The sequence below is a fragment of the Haliotis asinina genome, chromosome 2, assembly GCF_037392515.1.
Source record: "Haliotis asinina isolate JCU_RB_2024 chromosome 2, JCU_Hal_asi_v2, whole genome shotgun sequence".
NCBI lineage: Eukaryota > Metazoa > Mollusca > Gastropoda > Lepetellida > Haliotidae > Haliotis > Haliotis asinina.
Window position 1 is genome coordinate 4,095,764 of NC_090281.1, and position 18,303 is coordinate 4,114,066.

Sequence of the window (18,303 nt, forward strand, 5' to 3'; positions counted from 1 at the left end):
AATTCAAACAGTTTCATTGAAGCAAGAACTATATAAGCCAATGCTTATTTGTGTAAGCCGAGTGTGCTTCCTGCAGATAACAGTTTTAAAGTTCTACTTTTTTACAACAATATATGAGCTGATTGTAAGCCTATTTGGGCATATACCTGTCACCATGTTGAGTGTCTTGAAGGGACTAAACTAACCTTAGGCCTTGTTATCTGGGGTTCCACTCTCGAAATCTCTACACAGACTATGTTCCCAGAATGCACTGGTTCCTTCATTTGTTACTGACAAATCCTGCGATAACAAAGTATCCGGTTGATTAAAAAGAAGAAATAAAGCAGCACAGGTTTGAAGGCAAAAGAGTAACCAGATTTAGTTTATTTTTTGTACTGGCTTGGAATTGCAGGAGCCTGATGAAGGAGTAAGCATTAACTCCGAAACGTTGCAGGAGCTTGTGTTTAGATACTTCATTAGGGCAATTGTGATTTGGTTTTTTAAGCATGAAAAAAATGGTAGAATTCACTGGAACTCACAAAAACGTCTGCGTTTCACCAAGACAGTAAATGTGTGGTTGGTATCAGTTTCTGTGGTCGGTGTCAGTTACCCATGAGGATGTTTTCTGTCATGTAAATCAAAATGTGGGGCATATTATTATGGATTTTCACTTACCTGGAGATGATTTTACTGTTAAGGTGACTGAAGGTCATTACCTAGCCATTGCCCAGGGCAATAAGCCATCTAAATGGAACAGACCTCCTGTAACAAAACAGAGTTGGTCATGTTCTGTAATGAGAATGGTTTGTAAGGGTTTAAGGATAAGGGAAATTATATTTGTTTGTTTTGTTTGTTGTTTAATGCTGCACTCAGCAATATTCAAATTACATGGTGGCATGAATAATAAAGTCTGAACCAGATGACCGAGTAATACATCAGGAACATCATGATTACATTGAGCATTACTTGTAGAAGTGATTCCTTTTCTTTGCTATACTTGATATTACTTGGTGTGTCTCATCTTTTGAGAAATTGCACATTTTACAGCAATGTTGTTCGGTGGGGGGGGGGAGAGTTACGGACTGGGCAGGTTTAGTATATTTAAATATATTCATAAAATTAAATATATGACCTCCTTTGAATGAAGTTTGTTACTGATGCTGTTGGTATATGTTTAATGAATGCTACTTCCGCAGTCTGATGTTTGTGTAATCTGTAGCTGTGCAGAACAGCAGGTGAGACGGTTGTGTGCCAGCACTGTTACAATCTGCATGATTGACGTTCCACAGTTTACCTGTGCTTTTTTTCTGCTGTATTGAAATTAATTACAGTAACAAATGAGCATCAGTTACCATCAGTCTAAAGAGAAATAGGCAACTTTACAGTGAATTACCCAGACATCTACCATCTCTGTTGTGGTGTGGCCCTGAGACAGGGTGCAAGGAAAATGCTGGAAGTGTTAAAAACTCACTCATCAAATTGTGTAAAACTGACAAAAAATAACAAAAAATATTTCAACATTTATCTCTCAGAAAACTTATGCTAAAAACAGAATATGTGTACAGGGGCTATATTTAGGGGGTTATCTAGTAGAAGTGGGTAGCGGAGGCACTGAAGTTTGGCTGCAGGTCACGAATGAGGCCAAAACTATAAAGGACCTGGAATTACGGAACACCAGTGCATGTTGTGATGAATCAGAGGAGGACTCGAAAGGGGGGTTAGTAGTGCGGCCAAGCTCACCAGCGAGTCTGTGAGGGAACGCTTCACATAGATGATCAGCTGCTATCTGTGTTATGATTCCGGTGTTGGTGTATGTGTTCAGGAAATAAGACTGTCATTACTCTGGATCAGGTGAATCATGAAGGCTATGAGTATAGGCACCAAGGTTGCACCGTCTGTTTGTTGCTGGTGAAAGCAGTAAGTCTGTGCTTATTTTCTCTGTCCCAGTTATGATCTGCATGTTTTGATATGATAGCAAGCTGTCTCTCCGGGAGACTGATTTGTCAAACTTCACAAAAACTGCTCCAGTCTCTTTGAAGAACTATTCTCTTTGTTAGTTTAATGAGTTTCAGAATATTTGAATGAAAAGTCAGGAATTTTAATCCAAACCTGATTTAATGACCATTTTGGAGCACTTTATTTTTTCATTGTTTAAATTTAGCATCCAGTATCTTGATCAATATTAAGTAGAGTTGACAATTGTTTTCTGTTTATCATTACAACAAATTTAAAGGAAATGTAAAATATATCTAAAGGAATTGTTTAATCATATTGGTAAATGAAATTTATTCATTCCGTGAAATGTCAAATTAAAAAGATTTTCAGGAAACCAAAAATAGATTGAGTTTTGAAAACTTTGTCATGATTTTCAAAAACATTTTCAATTCTTTAGGAAAGTAGCATCTCATCTTCAATTGAAATAACAGACTCATTACCAGACAATGTTCAGTTTGAGTCAGAATTTGCAAATTAATGTCACATTTTGATGCAAGCTACAAAATATGATATACTACCTGAAATATCAGATAATTCATAACAGATTCTTTTCTTCCCTTTCTGTTAAACAAATCCCGTCCCCTCCTATTTTCAATTGCTGTGATTGTTCAAGAATGTCACCATGTCCTACAAGGCCGAACCAGACTGTCACTCCAAGTTTCTTCTCGCATATTTTGTCGTAATTAATTCCCGCCAATGTTAAACACAATGGATGACTCATTCCCATGATGCAAGGTAGGAAGTCATGACATCATTCCAGCTAATTACTTGATTGTTATTGGTACATTTGGGGGCTGTGATAATAAGGTTACCTCTCAAAGAGACACTATGGGTGATTACTGCCTGAATTATTGATAAATGCTATTGGCTGACATTTCTTATTTGATAAAAGTTGGGTCTTTTTTGACAGATTAATTCTGTGTGCTTTTAATTGGTAATTATTTTCTCCTAAATAGCCATTAATAAATAAGTAACATTTTGTGCGAAATTGAAGAGTTGCTGATGGAGCAGTGACTGTTACTTTTTTAATGATCACCTGATATGATTACTGATTTTAATGTTTTAATGTTCACCGCTATTTAGTCATTAGCCATTGGAGTGTTTAAGATGATTCAGCTACCTCACTCATTATCTCACTCACTGTCTATCTCACTCACAATCTCATTCACTATCAGTCTCATTCAACTACTCACTCCTGTCATCAAACTCAAAGCAGTTACAGTCAATATGGTGATCATCATAATCTCAGTCTTTGTCAAATACTAATTATCAAATACTATATCAAATACTATATCAAGTACTATATCAAATGCTTTTTATGACAACCTGTGATCACCAGGATTTTGATCATGATGCAGTGGCCACTACCACTGATCATGTGTTCTGGTCCAAATGAGGATGTTATGGTGTTCACTTCTCACACCAAACAGGCAGATTTAGTTCCAAACATGGGGGCAAAACGTGGAGCACATTTATTGTGATATTGAAAATATTGGTGATAGTTGCAAAAAAAACTGGAACTCACTAACTGAAGAAAAATGACAAGATCAAGGGACTTACTTCATTTAGTGTTTTAGCATTTCAGTGAGGACAATGCTAAAGAGAAAATAATGTGGTTCAGGGACTCTGATAGTCTGTCGTACAGACCCTGAAGTATATATATCCAAGCAAGCCCACGCAAGTCTAGAAAATGTGGCAAGTCTAGATTTCCATAGCTTCTGAAAAAGAAGAAAGTCTCAGGGCTCCATTTCACTATATTACTTTTTTTCACTGTGAACGTTTTTTCAGTAAAATATGTTCATTTCAGAGACTAGCTGTTAGTCTAGGACTCTGAGACAAAACAGATGAAAGGGTGGCTATGTTTTGTGTAAGCTTACACATTATTTAAAACTATCATGTAATTCAATTCAAAACACTTACAGTCTTTACATATTTCAGCTCCATGGCAATTCCATTAGATATGCATGTTTCAGATGTATTTCAGAAATGCAATAATTAACATGCACCTTGTAAAAGTAGAATGTGTCACTGTGCAAACAGGCTCAGTATTGCCTTCTTCCACTCTTAACATATATACCTAATTAGCTGGGGACAAATGTGAAAAAGATCAAAACTTAATCTAGTTTAAAAGAAAATTTGTAGAATTATTAAATCTTATCTTTTGTTTTAGAAGTGTTTTTGGGAGATAGGGAGATAAGTGCTGACTGGATCTGTTGACATTCTGTCAGGTTCTTGCTGCCTATCAATCATAGCGTGTTTTAAAGTGCTGCTGAACATGTTTAACAGTGTCATTTTCTCCTTAATCTTCTGCCTCCCCAAACCAGCAGGAAAGATTTAGCGTACCTGTGGAGAAAAGGTTGTTGTTACAAACATGAAGAGGCTATCATGTATGAGCTTCATGTTATAAACTTCATGGTCTTTTCAGCAAATCAGCTGAAGGCTTGAAATGTGTTATACACAATTATTACAAAAGCTTTATGGTTATGTACAGATATTGTTTTTCAAAATGTAGCAGAGTGTGGTAAATCAGCATGAAACTGCTTTGGATTTTGGACAGACTCTAGTTTCTCCACTCTTTTAACAGCTAACAGCACTTAGGGTTAGTATTTTTATAATGTTCGGTGTCTACGTTGCTGTTTGTTGTTGTTGGTGGAGAACATGTTTGTTTGAAGTTTTTGTTAATAATGTCTGAAAACAAGGTGTTTACACAGTCATGCTTGTGGATGGTTCTGGTGACAAGGCTTAGATATCTTGTAGCTTTCTTCAGCTTGAGGTGGGGTTCTTTATCTCATTTACTTTGTTTATGTATTATCATTTTGAGTTTAATGTTTGTGAAAGTTACCGTCAAATTCTAGTTTCAAATGGTCTATGTGTCATGGATTTTTTACCACCATCGCTCTGTCTCAGACTCTTGAGGAGAGGGAATGATTCTTTGTATGTTCCCACTTTGTAGAGGTCCTAGTGAACTTGGTGTTTGGTTTGTCTTCCACCATGTCCTCATTCACTCACTTACTCACTCACACACACTCACTCACTCACACACACACGCTCACCACACAGTCTCTCACTTACTCACTCACTCACACTCACCACACGCTCACTCACTCACCACACTCACTCACTCACACACACACCACACACTTTCTCACTTACTCACTCACACACTCACCACACACTCACTCACACACACACTCTCACCACACACTTACTCACACGCTCACTCACTCACTCACTCACTTACTCACTCACTCCAAGCCAGCAACACTAAACTCAATCTTCATGTGATAAAATGGATGTGGTGGTATGGGTTAAACTGTAAAGAGCTTTTACAACCTAAGCAGTTCAGATATTTGATGGACCATGTAATTTATGTTCACGGAATAGTTCCTTTAATTGTTTTATGATGATGCTGTTTACTGAGTCATAGGTCGCAGGCAGAAGTGCTTCGTTTATCCCAAACATCATAATTGCTTAAATAGAAACTTAATGGAAGTTTAATCATGTGCGCAAATAGCCCGTTATATGGAGGAGTATTGCTGGTTGTACTCTGTAATGGCTGAACCAAAATATAAATATACAACTGACTCTTGTTGATTTCTTTAATTAATCTATCTTACCAGGTAACTTGAAATCAAATTGAGAAAGAATTGTGTTCTTTAATGTTTGGGATAGTCTATTATGGAAAGAGATGCAGTCATGAAGTTATATTGATATAGAGATAAGAAAGGAATTACTTTGTTATGTGGTATTCCTCCAATATGACGTCTTCATTTTCAGGAAGAAGAAGAATCCTTATGTTAGCCTCCTGTAAAAACATGTGTGGTCAAATTCCAGTGATAATTTGTGTGTACATTAAGTCAACAATATATAACACAGCACACATTCTTGTAATGGTGGTATGTTTTTTAAACAAACACCAAAAAAATCCGATTTCTGCAGTTTTTAGTGACAAGTGCAGGTGGCATGTGAAGATTTATCAAGGGGGCATATTTAGGACTAATTTCTCGTCAGAAGCATGAGGTATTCCTGACATGGATACCAGTGCTTGTATGCCTGGTGGGAGAAGCCCCACTTCCTGTACTCTGTGTGGAGCTCGCATGTTGTAGATCCATCACTGAGGAGGAAGTGCTATGTGAAGGTAAAGGGTCAGCATTGAAGACAGCGCCAGATGGGGAACTGTATCCCCGAGTTGTCCCTGGTTGACATCAGGCTAAGACACACCCGGAAATGGGAATTGTTGGGAAACTAGTCCAACACATTCGGAAAATAATGGCATCCTCCAAAGAAATCCCAGCTTAAAAAATGGAACAGAACTTATGGACCAGAAGTTCTCTCTCTTTGTATTATTATGGCTTGAAAACTTGAATATGCTAGTATGAAAGAATCAGGTGATCCTTAACTTCTTTTGAGTTATATATATATCATGATGCTTACAGAGAAAAGAACACATTTGCTAGACATGAACAACTTGCACTGTAGTAAGGCTGGTGGATTTGTGTTGCAGAACTGCACACTGTGGTTAGCAGACCTCCTCTATCAGTCATCATGGATTTCAGGCTGTCAAGGCACAGACTTGCATAAAGCTTGTTAGAGGTTTGGCATTTTGTGGTGAACAACAAAAAGACTTCTGTGGATTTACAACTTCTTTAATATAATATGTGTGATGTTTCAGTGTAGCTTCAAGCAAGTGATGTGTCATTCTTGATAGGTTCTCTGAAAATCTGTTAAATCTCTGCTTGATATACCTTCTCTCAATTGCCAAAAAACTTCTAGTTCAACTGATTAAAGAAAAATGTCAATTTAGTAATTTATGTATGATAACAAAAAGTCACATTACCAAGACACATAATACAAAATGTGACTAATTGTGCAAGTGTTCACATTAGATAATCCCAGCAACAACTGTAGCGCATCAATATGTGATCAGGTGTTCAATCAGGCAGTTCTAGCGGAGTGTTTATTGCTAGGGTTTATATAGTTCCCCCATTAAGTGCCCCCAGCCTCCAGTGTGGTACTGATACAGTGTGAGAGCTGGAGGCCGACATATCATCAGTTATCAAACAGCACCATATGATGGCGAGTCACAGCTACAGATAACGGCTTAACAACCTTCACTACAAGCTGTAGAGTGAGAAAACTCAAGCAGATGTTACATTATAACCTAACACGATTCAGTGTGTGGTATGAGAGCCTTATGACACACCTTAATATGTGTCAGTGGCCTAAACATTCCTGTATATGTCCTTTCGCACACCTATTCATCTGTGTGAGTGCCCTTTGGCACACCTATTCATCTGTGTGAGTGCCCTTTGGCACACCTATTCATCTGTGTGAGTGCCCTTTAGCACACCTAACCATCTTTGTGAGTGGCTTGTGACACACCTAAACATCCTTGTGAGTGGTTTTTAGACACCTATTCATTTGCAAGAATGTCCAAAGGCACATTTAACACAAGACCTGTTCTGATTGGATGGCAATGCTTGAGTCTGTCACAACTTCAAGGATCTAATCAAGATGAACACAGTCAAGCAGAAAGGTTAAATGGTGAGCTTGGTAAGCTTTAATCAAGCATGAAGAAATCAGTAGATTTGGTCAATCTGGAATGAATTCACTAACATCTGGTTATCACAAAGTGAAAAATTTGAAGATTAATGTAGATTAAGTACCAATCTTTTGAGAGAAATCAGGTGTGAAAAGGACCCTCATCCCCCTAGATCCACCTATGGGGTCAGCTGTACTGAAATTTTGTCCCTTAAGAGATATCTTGTTTGAAATTGTATGTCTGTAAACATTTAAATAGATAAAAGTCGAGAACAATTCTTCATTTCTAAGAACTGATACAATTCATTCTAGGCTTGAGTTAGACAAATGTTGTCTACAGTCAGAGAAACAGACTAAGTGTTAGGTAGTTTTCAGACTAATGCACTAACTGCATATTTCAACAGTTCCCCGAACACACTGCTCTGTGTGTGTCATGGACACTTGTGAAATACACTCACCTGCTCAGAGACTTCACCATTCTCTCTCTCTCTCTCTCTCTCGCTCTCTCACTCACTCACTCACTCACTCACTCACTCACTCACTCAGACATTGGCTCATAGATTAGACCCTTATTTCAGATCATGCTCAAAGATCTAGATCAGATCAGAGGAAATCCATAGATTATGACAGATCCGGCCCTTACAGCGGACACAGGCATTCTTACAGATCCGGCCCTTACATAGGAAACACAGGCATTATAACAGATCCGGCCCTTACAGAGGACACAGGCATTGTAACAGATCCTGCCCTTACATAGGTAACACAAGCATTATAACAGATCCAGTCCTTACAGAGGAAACACAGACATTATAACAGATTCGGCCCTTACATACGAAACACAGGCATTATATCAGATCCGGCACTTACATAGGAAATACAGAACTAATATATGGATTATAACAGATCCGGCCGTTACAGAGAAAATAAAGGGATGATTGTACTACAGACCACTGACACCTGTAATAGTAAACATACAGACTAGCAGAGTGGTGGACTACTTCTGAATAGGGGTGGTGGGGTAGATTAACGGCTAAAGTGTTCACTCGTCACGACAAATACATGTATTTGATTCCCCCCGTGTGTACAATGTGTGAAGCCCATTTCTTGTGCCCCACTGTGATATTGCTGGCATATTGCTAATATTACCCATTCACTCACTCACTCACTTCTTGCATGTGCAAGCAGTAAATATACCTTCGATGTATGTATCCTAGCTGTATTGCTAATCGGCAGGTTATCAGTGACAGCAATATGGATATCAGTCAAACTGATATCAGTTGTCTAGAGTTCCTGTAATGATGAAACCCCTATGTAGTGTAGTGATATTCACATTGTTCCACTTCCTGGCATGTTATGATAAATATGACAAAATGTCAATTGTATTTATCTTGCTGACCTTTAACTTATACCCCCCAGAGGATGTAAACCCATTTATACCATGGACGTGTTGAGAGAAAGTTCACTACAGGGAGAGTGTCAAACAGTTAAATGATATTCAGTGTCATTGGCACATGTCACATTCATGTTTGTGGTCAGCTCCTCCAGTGAGTGTTAGTGAAGCTGTGTTTGAAAACACTTTCTTACACTGATAGCTTGTTACATTATGTCATCTATGGTCTAATACATTTAATTCACTGGCTGTAAAACCCATGAGACAGCCCCTTGTGGATTCATTTTGTTTTTTTGTTTGCAAACTAAACAGTGTTAGTTTTTGAGAAGAACATATGTTGTATTTGCAGCTAAGTGTTACATTTTGGTGTTTTTATGAAATGGGAGATGTATTTGACATTTTGCCAGTCACCTTCAGTAATTAATTTCTGTAGCGAATCTGTCCCATTGGAGGTTACAGAGACGAGGAGGTAGTCAGAGTTTTCTAGTGCAGCAGGGATCAAATTTCAAGCAAATGTTATATGTATTCATTAATGCTGAGGCCAAACTAATTTAACTGCTAGTTCTTCAGATCTACCTGTCACTTTTTCACCTGTAACATTAAATAATGATATTAAGTGTTTGTTTGACATGTACAGTTATTCTGACATTTTTACTGTCATGTTTGAGCACTGTGGAACTATTTTGAACTTAAAACATTTACAAAGCTGCATCCAAGAATATGAAATGCCTTCAAAATTAATTTTGTATATTATTTTGTACTTTGGTTAGCAATTTTGAAAATATTGTTTTTAACATTTTGACTGACTGGCATTTTTACCAGGAAACACTGGTGCATTAAAATGATAAATCACTTGATCTACAATGCACAACTAACAGTAATTTTAGTTATCACATGGCAACATGATCATTTTAAGGACAAAGATACTTCTGACTTTACTTTTATAATTCTATAAGTTGTATTTTTTAAATTATTAGTGGTATTATATTATGTTGTGTATGTTTTGTATATTCTGTCTTATTGGTTTTACCTCAGGGTTTAAATCTCAAGGGATGGCTCAAATGTTTGTTTATATTCTTTTTTCATTTGATTTTGCATTATGTTCTAGTTATTTTCTTTACATTATTGTTGTAACTGAATTCCACAGGCTACATCCAATACAATCTTGTTGCAAAAAAGTTACATTCATATCACACTGTCCATATGTTTTAATCGAAAGGGTAGGGGCATAAATCAGCAAGACAAAAATAGCAGTTGTACACTTGTGCTGAACATTCTGAATGTACAGGTAAAGTTTGTGTAAACACAAACTGTTAGTTGCCTGCTTACCAATAAATTTAAAGGTGTCCCACATCAGTGGCAGAAGAACTGTACCGACTTTCCCCTTGACTTGCTCAAGTCTCTCAAGTAATACATAATAGTTTCAAAGATAATTTCTGAAAAATATGAATGAAAGAACACATTGTCCCTCTACCAGACTGGAATCTGACTCCCTATGGATAGAATTACCATACATCCATGGGCTTAGCTTTCAGTACACCCTTAGAGCAAGGCTTTCCCTAAACTCTGCACAATATTGCAACTGTATAACCTCCCTTGACCCGACAAAGCAGTCAATCAAACGATACAGCCTCAGTCCAGAAACAGATGAGAGGAGAATGGCCTGTTGATGGATGTGGTCAATTAGAGGCTTATCATGCAGGCAGTGTTAAACAAATCTCACACTTCCGGACTGAACTGATCAAATCACTGCCCTTTTGTTTCTTGAGAGCTGTAAAGTATCTAGTAAATGACCCATTAACTTGCTTCCCCTGTATATGGTTATGTTGCCTTTACAGTAGTAGTAGTAGCAGCAGCAGCAGCAGTAGCAGCAATGTTTATAGGTTGTGCATTAGTGCCAGTGATGATACATGGCTTTTATGTAGGTACAGTTGCCTCCCCTTTGTACATAGTAGCAGATGTAGAGTAAGTGAGTCAGTTTAATTCTACGCTACACTTATGGCAGTATCCCAGCTATATGGCAGCAGTCTCTAAATAATCCAGTCTGGACCAAACTGGTCAACAGCAAGAACATGGACCTGCACAAATGGGAACCACTCCCCCCCCCATGTCAACCAAGTAAGCGAGTTTGACAGCCAGATTCTGTTAGCTGCCTCTTACCACAAGCATAGGTTACTGAGGTCCAATTCTCTCAGGGGTCTAGCAGTAGTAGTTTAATTTTAAAAAAGACACAAAAGTTTTGAAGGGAAAGCAATAAAACGTGTAGTAAATTCATGTCTCAAACTCATAACAGTCTGCTATCAGTTACTGTCAGATTACTTTATCAGGCATAATGCACATCTTAATGCTGCACAAACATGACAGTAAGTAGGGGGCATGGCAGTAGGGAGCAATCATATCATAATGCTTCAAGTAAGGTATGCATGTAGTTCTGTCATTTTGCCTCACTTAACTACTTTAAGAAGTACTTATATCAGCCTAAAGTTATTCGAGTGAAGAGTTTCGGAACTTCACACAAGTGCTCAGCGGTATGTCTGTCAAATATCTCAGCTTGACTAGACATGACAGCACCATGGTCTATGCATTCTTTGAAACATAATTTAGACAAATGTTTTAATTATTTCAAACCAGTCACATGACCTTTGGTGGGACAGTAGATTGTGTGTTAATTTGAATACAGCTGCATATAGTTTCAGTCCTCTTAAGACTAACATTGATTGAACTAGTTTTTCTAGGAGAGACTGTAGAATATGTCGTTTCAGTATGGGTACACGTGGTTAGATGTCACATGACTGGAAACTAAGGATGTGTACATGTCAGAATTACATTTATGTGAATGGTATGAATTGTTGTTCAGTATCATACAGTTATTTTTATCATGCACTTAGAAGAATTTAAGGCTGAACACCTTTTGATAGTCCCTTGTTACACTTGGTTGACAAAAAAAATCAGAGTGGCTGAGATTGTTCGGAGGCTGACTTTGTGTTAGGTGCCTGACCCTGAGAGTGTGGGTTTGAATCCCACATGTGTTTTAACCCAACAAAAGCACTAGAAACTAAGCCAATGTGAGAAAGTGTAATCCCAAATACAATATGTGTTACATGTGACCTCTTGCTTGTGTGTTCATGTGTGTTTGTGTTGTGCCCATGTAGAAAATCATGCCGTGAGTGAATACAGTGTTTGGCTATTGTTTAAAATATTGTTATGAGTAATAATTTCAGGAAAGGTAGTTGTCAATGAACACAGGAAGTTTTTGTCTATTTTGGTAATACACAGGATGTTCAGTTTGCATGCTAATTACACATGTTTCAAAGTTGCTTAATTGGTTAATGTAATGTTTGTTTAGTTAGGGGGTTGTATGACAAGTCAGCCATCTGCTACCAGCAGTAGATGATTTGCAGTAGTCCTGTGCCATTGTCATGGTAATGAGAGCATGATCAAATGCCTTTCTTTAATCATGGTCATGTTTGAAACAACCAAATGCCAAAAGTCATGGGAAACTGTGACAGAATGGTAACAGGCAGTTGTTTGATGAATGGTCTGACATATTGATGTATCCTTCATGAAGTCATGGCTTTAAACATCTGTCCAACTGTGTCATCTAACTAAAGAACAGAGACTAAACTGTCATAAGCTGAAGCAGTGTGGGATGGAGACCTGGACATCAATTCAGTTCTTCAGTCGAGTCATTTCAAGGCATATTCTTGGGTGGATTGGTTGGATCTGGACAATGTGCTTTTAGTTGGTTTTTATACTCATCTGTGTCATATATATCACAGCAACATGATGTGGCAATGTTTGGTGACTGTGAGATATTCGAACACATTGCACTAGATACCAGTTTCATCAGTGTGGTTAAACTAGACATGAAAATTTCATGGTTATGATATTTTGTTCCAAGAGCAAAATTATACCATTTAAATGATTGATGAATAAATATTTATGTTAACTTCATCAAAATTTAAAAGTGACAGTACCTCAATGGACTTCAGATCTGTGGATATTATGTGTTAATATGCCAAATGGATGTATAATTCTTCCATGTGATCTACAAGCACATGCTCAAGACATCAGACAGGATTAAATTACATCAAAATTAGTAGGACTGAAGCCATGAACCAAGCGATGTTTTCATGGAAATACTTAGATCTTGTTAATAATTTTTTGTGTAAGCTTGCAATTCTTGGAAGTGTCACAGGCGTGTATGTATATAGTTTGATGGTGAATGACATTATCAAGTATCAGTCAGTGTCTAGTAGCAGATATCATTCTGTGCGAAACGATGCTGAAAATGCATCCCTTTTAAGTCTATTTGGTAATTTTTTTTATGACAAGTTGACATTTGTTTGCCGACAGGGACATGTCAGTGCATTGTTGATGTTTGCTTGGTGAATTTTGTTTAGACGTGTGTTTGTCTGCATTGTTCGGTGGGTGACATTGAAATGTACATGTGCAGATGTCGTTTGCAGCATAACTTGGCTCTCGGACAGATCTTGAGCTGATGCAAAAAAGACAGTATATTACCTGAAGTGTGTGATATAACTTACTTATGTCACCTTGAGAGTATGCACTATGGGAATATGTGCTACGGATGTTATCACATGGAGTATCTGTCAGATCAGCTTTGAAATGGATGACCTTTGTGAAATGTTTTAAAGACTTGTCAACAACACTGGATGTGATTACAGAGTGGTTCATGTAGTGTGTGATATTGGTGTGAAATTAACTACATGGGACATAAGTACATTGATGCCTGTGATGTACTGATGTAGACAGTTCCACTGTGACACCCTGTAGAAATTGACAAGTATGTGATACTGACCTATATAGTCCAGCTATGGCCATGTGCAGGGTGGAAGATTCCTATCAGAATTTACTCAGGTAGGTGTCAGAATGTGACATTGTATCATTGTGTGGGAATATTCACCAAGTACTTGAGCAAATCTAAGGCAATACTGTTCATAACTCTTCCAGTATATTACATAAACTTAATGGAGGCCACTCAAGACCAGAGATTCAAAACCAGAAGGAAATCTAGACTTGCTTCTGTGGTGTCCATAGGATTAAAGTGGGCAAAAGGGAAAATAATGTGGTTCAGCTACTAAGACAGCCTTACATGGTGTTTTATTGTGAAGTTTGAATATGTAATAGGTGAAATGAATGCTGCAAGGATCTTTGAATTGGATGGTGAAAGATTTTGTTACTTGTATAATGCTGCGCTCAAGTATTTTATCTGTGTGACCGCTGCTTGTAAATAATCCAGTCTGAACCAGACACAAGTGATTGATAGCATGACCACTAAACCATGCATGTGAGTCAGTGATGACATGCAGCAAGATGGGTTACCTTAAGATAAAAAAAGAAATTAATTTTAAATATTTTGCAAAATTCCGTCAGCGTTGTTCAATGTTCAGTCAGAAACGAGATAATTAAGTTTAAACATAGACTTCATCAATGTCAGTAAAGTGCTAGTGAAACAGTTGTTGATGAGGTATTTCTGACAAAATGTTTACTTCAGAAATCATCAAACAAAAGCATGTAATTTTTTTGACAGATGAAAGTTAATCATCAGTGTGTCGTGGTCCATTTGAAGTATCACAACGGGATACATGACAATTTAAAACCGTCTTTCCATTCACTAAATCGGGAGCCCAAGGAGTGCTATGCATCAATGGTGAGTCTTACCTCCAGTGTGCACATGTGTCTGCATGTGTCTACAGGTGTCTGCATGTGTTTCAGGCTGGTGTTAGAGAGGGAGTCGCGCCACCAGTCCAGAATGGCCCAGAAGCATATTGCTGTGTCCACATGGCTGGAGGCCCTCGGGATGCTGGAGTACCTCTCCACCTTCCACCAGTATGGAGGAGTCGAGGTGAGTTCAGTATAACAGGGTTCTTCTATAAGAAGGTTCAGGTCTAGGCACCAGGTTTGGCATGGCTACCAGGATCTTCTGTGAACTTCGACGGTGGTATGGCCTCTTTATTTAGCTTAAAGTTTGTCCAAGGAATCACGATTTGAAGTCAAATATGGCAACTGGGATGCAACAATATTTTATTCATTTTAACTCAATCCACTGAATCTGAAAGAAAAGACATTTACCCATCAATGAGGAAACACCATTTTCTTCAAGTGTCCAAGTCATATGTTCAAAATAGCAGCCAAGGTTGTATAGATTTGGGGGTTCCAGATGCTTACTAATTTGACAACTTGCTTACCTGTTGCATCACTCCCATTCATGAAGCCATTCTGGGAGTGCTGTAGCTGAACATAAACACCATTCCCTCACTCAGTCATTAGGAAGCCATTACAGGATGGAGATACTGCTGTTGCTGAACATAAACTCCACTCACTCACTCACTCACTCACTCACTCACTCACTCACTCAACATGACTCCCTGCAACTAGCTGTAAAATAACACCTTGTGTTAGTCATCACTATCTCATAAACAATGAAGTACCAAGCTTCATCTGTAATCTAATGCTGTAAACACCTATCAGTGTTAAGCTTCGAAATCAGTTTCTTGGTTCATCTTATCTTGGGAAACACCCTGCTAAACACATCAATCGGCAATAACACACAGGTTAGTCGCAAAATGTAGTGCTTGTGAAACTATTACCTTGGCAACTGTTCCCACTCTCCATGTCAGCTATTATGTCGGAACAGAGACAGACTGGCTGCCGTGTTTTCAGGTATAGCTAATGGGTAAGTTGACTTCCTGAGAACCACGGGATCCCGGGGTAGTGTAGATATAACCAATAAGCATAGCTTGTAGGCATAACCTGTAGGCTTAACTAGCAGGTATCACCAAGATGTATAACCATCAGGTGTCACCAAGATGTATAACCATCAGGTGTCACCAAGATGTATAACCATCAGGTGTCACCAAGATGTATAACCATCAGGTGTCACCAAGATGTGTAACCATCAGGTGTCACCAAGATGTATAACCATCAGGTGTCACCAAGATGTATAACCAGTTGGTATAACCAGCAGGTATAACCTGTAAGTATATTCAGTAGGTATGACCAGAAGGTATAACCAGTAGACATAACTAGTAGGTATTACCAGTTGGTATGACCAGAAGGTATAACCAGGAGGCATGACAGTTGGTATAACCAGGAGGCATGACGGTAGGTATAACCAGGAGGCATGACGGTAGGTACAACCAGGAGGCATGACGGTAGGTACAACCAGGAGGCATGACGGTAGGTACAACCAGGAGGCATGACGGTAGGTATAACCAGGAGGCATGACGGTAGGTATAACCAGGAGGCATGACGGTAGGTACAACCAGGAGGCATGACGGTTGGTACAACCAGGAGGCATGACGGTAGGTATAACCAGGAGGCATGACGGTAGGTACAACCAGGAGGCATGACGGTAGGTATAACCAGGAGGTATGACAGTTGGTATAACCAGGAGGCATGACGGTTGGTATAACCAGGAGGCATGACGGTAGGTATAACCAGGAGGCATAACGGTAGGTATTACCAGTTGGTATAACCAGGAAGTATAACCAGGAGGCATGACGGTTGGTATAACCAGGAGGCATGACGGTAGGTACAACCAGGAGGCATGACGGTAGGTACAACCAGGAGGCATGACGGTTGGTATAACCAGGAGGCATGACGATAGGTACAACCAGGAGGCATGACGGTAGGTATAACCAGGAGGCATGACTGTAGGTATAACCAGGAGGCATGACGGTAGGTACAACCAGGAGGCATGACGGTAGGTATAACCAGGAGGCATGATGGTTGGTATAACCAGGAGGCATGACGGTAGGTATAACCAGGAGGCATGACGGTAGGTATAACCAGGAGGCATGACGGTAGGTACAACCAGGAGGCATGACGGTTGGTATAACCAGGAGGCATGACGATAGGTACAACCAGGAGGCATGACGGTAGGTACAACCAGGAGGCATGACGGTAGGTATAACCAGGAGGCATGACGATAGGTACAACCAGGAGGCATGACGGTAGGTATAACCAGGAGGCATGACGATAGGTACAACCAGGAGGCATGACGGTAGGTATAACCAGGAGGCATGACGGTAGGTACAACCAGGAGGCATGACGGTTGGTATAACCAGGAGGCATGACGGTAGGTATAACCAGGAGGCATGACGGTAGGTATAACCAGGAGGCATGACGGTAGGTATAACCAGGAGGCATGACGGTAGGTACAACCAGGAGGCATGACAGTTGGTATAACCAGGAGGCATGACGGTTGGTATAACCAGGAGGCATGACGGTAGGTACAACCAGGAGGCATGACAGTTGGTATAACCAGGAGGCATGACGGTAGGTATGACCAGGAGGCATGACGGTAGGTATATCCAATAGGTATAACGAACATGGGTGTAGAGAGGATGGAGAGAGATTGGCAGGGTAGCTTCATCACATGTCCCAGAATACTAAGTAGATTAGCTGTGTTGGTATTGGTTTGAACAAGTATGTGTGTGGGTATTGGTTTGAACAAGTATGTGTGTGGGTATTGGTTTGAACAAGTATGTTTAGATGTGAAGTGTAAGTATTGGTTTGAACAAGTATGTTTAAATTTGCTGTGTGGGTATTAGTTTGAACATGTATGTGTAGATGTGCTATGTGGGTATTAGTTTGAACTAGTATGTTTAGATGTGCTGTGTGGGTATTAGTTTGAACAAGTATGTTTAGATGTGCTGTGTGGGTATTAGTTTGAACAAGTATGTTTAGATGTGCTGTGTGGGTAATTTTTTTAACAAGTATGTTTAGATGTGTTGTGCAGGTATTAGTTTGAACAAGTACATTTAGATGTGTTGTGTGGATATTAGTTTGAACAAGTATGTTTAGATGTGCTGTGGGAGTTTTGGTTTGAACAAGTATGTTTAGATGTACTTTGGACATTGCTGAATGATAGGTCTGAACAATTCTGAGTAGATGTGTTGTGAGTATTGCTGCACAATAAGTTGGAACAATTTTATGAAGATTTGCTGGGTTTTTTCAGTGAATAGTTCTAGATACTACTGAAGAGCACTATGTCTTATCAAATCTTAGGAGTGTCAACCTATTGACAGCCAGCATATCGGCAGTATGTGATTCTAATATTGCTGCCTCAAACACCATAGCTCACTGACACAGAACTCATAATCAATTCTGATCTTTTCAACCTTACATTGGTAAGCTACAGTGCCTGCATCTGATGTCTTAATGTTCCTTATTACAGTTGGTTTAGTGTTTGATGGTTACCAGATGGATCTTGGCAGCTTTGTGATAACATCCATTATATGTGGGCTGTTCCACATAACTCATAAAAGTCACATTTACAACTGTCATTCGTTCTGCCCCCTTCCCTCCATCCTTGTCAGCCCTGTTCATCACCTGGTATTCTCCATCCCATCATAGTCTCCCCATTGTGG

General features: G+C 39.1%; 1 protein-coding gene across 4 annotated transcripts in view; it reads left to right on the forward strand.

Annotated features, from left to right (window-relative positions):
• Positions 1-18,303, forward strand: part of LOC137273150 (breast cancer anti-estrogen resistance protein 3 homolog) — a 125,085-nt gene that overhangs the window by 72,532 nt on the left and 34,250 nt on the right. For 3 of the 4 annotated variants that reach the window (XM_067805623.1, XM_067805624.1, XM_067805625.1), the window contains exon 2: positions 14,645-14,774. In XM_067805623.1, coding sequence (XP_067661724.1) covers positions 14,645-14,774 — 130 coding nt within the window. Of the gene's footprint in view, positions 1-6,478; positions 6,568-14,644; positions 14,775-18,303 lie in introns of those variants that run through there. The other variant, XM_067805627.1, reaches the window with a different exon arrangement.